At 50.5% G+C, this 5,700-nt stretch overlaps 1 protein-coding gene across 10 annotated transcripts in view; it reads right to left on the minus strand.

Annotated features, from left to right (window-relative positions):
• Positions 1-3,514, minus strand: part of KIF23 (kinesin family member 23) — a 65,257-nt gene extending 61,743 nt beyond the window's left edge. For all 10 annotated transcript variants that reach the window (XM_077472685.1, XM_077472681.1, XM_077472678.1 and 7 more), the window contains exon 1: positions 3,380-3,514. In XM_077472685.1, the coding sequence (XP_077328811.1) occupies positions 3,380-3,393 (14 nt within the window). In that variant the 5' untranslated portion in view covers positions 3,394-3,514. The remainder of the gene's footprint in view (positions 1-3,379) is intronic.
• Between the last annotated feature and the right edge of the window lie 2,186 nt (positions 3,515-5,700).

The raw sequence follows: 5,700 nt of genomic DNA on the forward strand, positions 1-5,700 counted from the left end.
GATAGCTTCCCCAGCGATCCCTCAGCTATTAGATACACACTCACCGGCCACTTTATTAGTTACACCCCTTTCAATTGCTTGGTTACAAACTGCTAATCAGCCAATCGCATGGCAGCAACTCAGTGCATTTAGACATCTAAACGTGGTGAAGACGACTTGCTGAAGTCCAAACTGAGCATCAGAACGGGGGGGGGTTGTTACTTCCGCTTTAAATCCCCTATCATTTTCAGCCAACGAAGCCGCCACCTTGGCCTCTGATCTACAACTGCCACGATGCTACACATGTAATCAGCTAGGACACCAGCCCCATTGGATGGTTTGACAGTTTTGGTTGAGAGCACAACCAATGGGAGTGTTACATTCCTGGCACGTGCCGGTGTGTTCTGGCGTATAGAGTCCGGGCATCACATAGTGTCCACTCCGTACTGCGCATGCGCAGTACGGAGCAGACGAAGCTTAGGAAAATCTCCGAAGCTGAACGGCGCCTGTGCCGTGAGTGGAGGTGGTAGCCCCACCATCCAAGCGGACATAGGGTTGTGAATTTTAGAGGGCTCCTCGCGGGCGAGCTTCGCACGCCACGCTTCGGGCTCGGCCTCGCTGCGCTCGGCTCTTTTTTATTCTAACTGTGTCCACTTGGATAGTGGGGATAGAACCTGGACTCACGGCGCAGGCGCCGTTCAATCCTCGGCAATTTTCGGAATCTGTGTTCCTGTGTACTGCGCATGCGCAGAACGCAGGGGGACACTATCTGAAGGAGGAGACGCTATTTGACAAGACACCGGAAAAGCAACTGTTTTTTTTAAACTGTTAAACAAATGGGTTTACGTCCCCTTTAAGTGACTTTGAATGTGGCGTGGTTGTTGGTGGCAGGCGGGCCGGTCTTAGTATTTCTGGGATTTTCACACACACAACCATCTCTCGGGATTTACAGAGAATGGTGGGGGGAAAGAGAAAATATCCAGTGAGCGGAAGTTGTGTGGAGGAAAATGCCTTGTTGATGTCAGAGGAGAATGGGCAGACTGGTTGTAGATGATAGAAAGACAACAGTAACTCAAATAACCTCTCATTACATCCAAGGTATGCAGAATACCATCTCTGAACACACACAACACATCCAACCTTGAAGCAGATGGGCTACAGCAGCAGAAGACCACACCAAGCTCCACTCCTGTCAGCTAAGAACAGGAAACTGAGGCAACAATTGGCACAGGATCACCAAAATTGGACAATAGATGATAGGAAAAACGTTGCCTGGTCTGATGAGTCTGGATTTCAGCTCCGACTTTCAGATGGTGGGTTCAGAATTTGGCGCATGGATCCATCCTGCCTTGTATCACCGGTTCAGGCGGGGGGTATAATGGTGTGGGGGATGGGGTATCACCAGTTCAGGCTGGTGGTGGTGGGGGGGGGGGGGGGTGTAATGGTGTGGGGTATCACCAGTTCAGGCTGGTGGGGAGGGCGTAATGGTGTGGGGGATGGGGTATCACCAGTTCAGGCTGGTGGTGGTGGGGGGGGGGGGTGTAATGGTGTGGGGGATGGGCACACTTTGGGCCCCTTGGTACCAATTGATCATGGTTTAATCACCACCCCCTACCTGAGTATTGTTGCTGACCATGTACATCCCATTATGACTAGTGTCCCCACCGTTTGATTCCGGGGGGAGTGGTCTAAGTGATTAAACTTCCCTCTTTTACAGACAGAAGTTCATTCCTTTTGATAAAAAAAAAAAAAAAGTTACAATGTTTATAGTTCGCTCAACAGCTGAGGAATGTTGTGAGACTTGGCAGACACTTTTTGACAGCTGTCAGCTTGAGCAGAGAACTCCGCATAGAATCAGGAAAATGCTTTAAGATCGCGAGTGGGGGGGGCGGGGGAAGAATGAAATCTCGATTCGTAACGATTGATCATGCAGCTCTAATACAGATGATACCTGGATCGGGGGGAGGGAGGGGTGCCCTTTCTTCTAACAACTGCTGTCCCCCAGGACTGAAGGTACGGCCCCCCCCCCCCCCCAAACATGAGCTAAGTGTTGCTTTTCAGGTGTTTATGTGCAATCAGGCTTTTTTTTTTTTGGAAAGCCAACGGAAAGCTTATTAGTAGGTAAGAAATTACATCTTATGCCGGTTTTTTTAGGTGCTCCACGGAGCAGCTCTGAGGACAGCTGTGGAGGTCTCTCCTCCAACAGGGCATGCTGGGACTTGTACTCCTCCCCCCCCCGCTCCCTCCAATGGGGCATGCTGGGACTTGTATTACCCCCTCCTCCTCAGACAGGGCATAATGGAACTTATACTCCCCCCCAAGGGGGAATGCTGGGACTTGTGCAACCACCCCTCCTCCTTCTCCAGCAAAGCATGCTAGGACTTGTAGTCCGCCACTCTTGCTTTAAAAGGGCATGCTGGGATTTTTAGTTCACCTCCTCCAACAAGACATGCTGGGATTTTTAGTCTCCCCCCCCCAGGGCATTGCCAGGACTTATAGTGCCACCAACTGGGCATGCTGAGACTTGTAGTGCCACCCGTCTTCCTCCAGCAGGGCATGCTAGGACTTTTAAAGCAAGAGGGACACTATAAGGGCATGCTGGGATGTTTTGTCCGCAAAAAAAAAGACATGCTGGGAGCCCACCTTTATTCCTGCTCCGACAGAGCATGCTGGGGACTTATAGTCCCCCACCTCCACCTCTAACAAAGCATGTTGAGGCTTACACCCCCCCCCCCCCCCCCCCCGATGAGGCATACTTGTAATGTCATCAACAGGGCATGCTGGCACTTGTAGTGGCCATCTTGCTTTAAAAAGGCATGCTGGGATTTTTAGTCCGCATCCTCCCGCAACAAGACATGCTGGGAGCCCATCTTTCTTCATGCTCTGTCGGGGCATGCTGGCACTGGTAGCCCCCTAACAGGGCATGCTGGGTCTTATACCCTTCCCCCGATGGGGCATACTGTGTCTTGCAATGCCACAAATAGGGCATGCTGGAACTTGTAGCCCCCCCCTTCCACCCTTAGAGCATCCCGGGACTTGAAATCCCCCTTGCTTTAAAAGGGGCATCCTGGGATTTTTAGCCCCCCCTCCCCTCAAGACATTCTGGGACTTGTAGTCCCTTCCCCCCCCCTCTGACAGGCCATGCTGGGACTTGTATAGCCCCCTCCTCCTGCTGCAGAGTGTACAGAGACTTGTAGTCCCTCTCTTGTTATAAAAGGACATGCCGGGATTTAGGTCACCCCTTCCCAACAAGACATGCTGGGACTTGTAGTCCTTCCTCCCTTTGACGGGTAATGCTGGGACCTCCTTTCCCCCCCTGACAACGGCACACATCCCCCCCCCCCCGGTCACACACCCCGGTCTACGAGGACCCCTCACACACCGGCCGCTCCGGACTTACGCTTGTTTCATCATGTCGGAGTGTTAAACCGCCCGCCTCTCTCTCCGCTTCTCTCCTTCCCCGGGTTTCGGTGTCTCTCTCACTCAGCTCTCCGGCTTCCGCTTGCCGCGCGGCGTATTTTTTAAATCCACCCAATCACAGCGCACGCACTAACGTCCTACCCACCCCCCGTTAAGCTACCACGAAAGTACGGCCGGGGGCTAGACGGGCCTTCGCTGGTACACAGCGCCACCTGGAGTACGGCGGGAGAGGCGCACAGGCGCGCGCCCCTCCATTGTGAGGAGAATTGATAAGAATCGGGAGCAGTTGCCAATGACAACCAATCAGCTCCCTGCTTTGGTCTTGAAAGATGGAAGCTGTATGGTCGCTGCTGCAGATTCTGTCATTTCCATTTGGATAAATGTCTCCCTATAGGAATCATAAATGCAGCGCATTAAACTTACACTTTGTAGTCCTGACAGTCGCTCCCCCGAGGCTCCATTCACACGTATGTGACACAGGGACGCGTGTGCATGAATACACGCTATATCCTGGCAGGTGCACTACAAGGCCATTCATTCGTTCTTAACCTCTTGCTTACCGGGCACCTAGACCCCCCTCCTGCCCAGACCAATGTTCAGCTTTCAGCGCTGACGCATTTTGAATGACAATTGCGCGGTCATACCACACTGTACCCACGTGACATTTTTATCATTTTCCCCCCACAAATAGAGCTTTCTTTGGTGGTATTTGATCACCTCTGCAGGGTTTTTTTTGTTAAAATAATTTAAAAAGACAGAATTTAAAAAAAAAAAATTATATTTTTATATATTTTGTTATAAAATTTTGCAAACTGGTAATTTTTCTCCTTCATTGATGTACGCTGATGAGGCGGCACTGATGGGCACCAATAGGTGGCACTAGTGGGGATCTGATAGGTAGCACTGATAGCTGGCAGTGATTGTCACTGATAGCTGGCAGTGATGGGCACTGATAGCTGGCAGTGATGGGCTCTGATGGGTGGCAGTGATGGGCTCTGATGGGTGGCAGTGATGGGCTCTGATGGGTGGCAGTGATGGGCATTGATAGCTGGCAGTGATGGGCACTGATAGCTGGCAGTGATGGGCTCTGATGGGTGGCAGTGATGGGCATTGATAGCTGGCAGTGATGGGCACTGATAGGCACTGGTAGGTTACACTGAAAGGCAGCACTGCTAGATGCATTGATGTACGCTGATGAGGCTGCACTAATGGGCACCAATAGGTGGCACTAGTGGGGATCTGATAGGTAGCACTGATAGCTGGCAGTTATGGGCACTGATAGCTGGCAGTGATGGGCATTGATAGGTGGCACTCATGGGCATTGATAAGTGGCACTGGTGGGCACTGGCAGGGGGTACTGATTGGCACAGATGAGGCAGATGTGCCTCCTTCCTCTTCGGGACCGATGTCCCTTGCACATAAGCCGGTGATCGGCTATTTTTTCTCCTCATGCTGTCAGCGTGAGGAGAAAACAAAAAGATTACGAAGCTTTTGTTTACACACGTGATCAGCTGTCATTGGCTGACAGCTGATCACGTGGTAAAGGGCCGGGACCGGTGACTCTGTGATCACAGAGCGTGTACAGGGGAGGACGTCCTACGACGGCCTCCCGGAAATTCAGGTCCGCGCTGTATAGCCGTCATTCCGCTATAGCGCAGACGCCAAGTGGTTAGTTCACCTTTACTAAAAAAAAAAAACAAAAAAAAAAACTGCACACGCAGATAAGGGGAATCTGTAGATTAGAAACAAACTGAGCAGCTCTGACTAGTGCTGAATAAAGCCCTTGCTATAGGTGTATACATACTGTTAGGTGTGACTACAGCAAGTCACCTACTCATCAAGTTATGTTACCGTTTCCCAATTATTATTAGAGTTCTTATCTAAGCAAAGAGACACGGAAAGAAGTTCTCAGTATTTCTGCTCAGAAGACTGCACCCAACTCTGAGACTCTTTATTAACACAGGTCTCTTATATGCACAAAAGACAGGCTTCAGGAATGTTGAAACACAACAACAATTTCCATAAAAGGCAATTCTCTAGGCGTCTTCTGCTTTTAGAGCTGATGTGGCAGATGGTCCTTAAGATAAGGTTTCCTCTTATGTGTACGTGACTGCACCCACCCGGACTTAAGGATGAGGTGTCTTTAAGATACTAAGAAAGAATACAGACAAGATAAGCATTTAGTGAAGCATACTGTCAACCATCTTGGTTTCTTATACTTTGATCCTCACAATTTCCCCCTTTGACATCACCCTTCCCTCTTATCCTGGGTCCACCTGAACAAGTTCTAGTCGGCCTATG

This window comes from Lithobates pipiens, unplaced genomic scaffold (genome assembly GCF_037356315.1).
Source record: "Lithobates pipiens isolate NorthernLeopardFrog02 unplaced genomic scaffold, aLitPip1_a1.2 Scaffold_8, whole genome shotgun sequence".
Classification (NCBI taxonomy): Eukaryota; Metazoa; Chordata; class Amphibia; order Anura; family Ranidae; genus Lithobates; species Lithobates pipiens.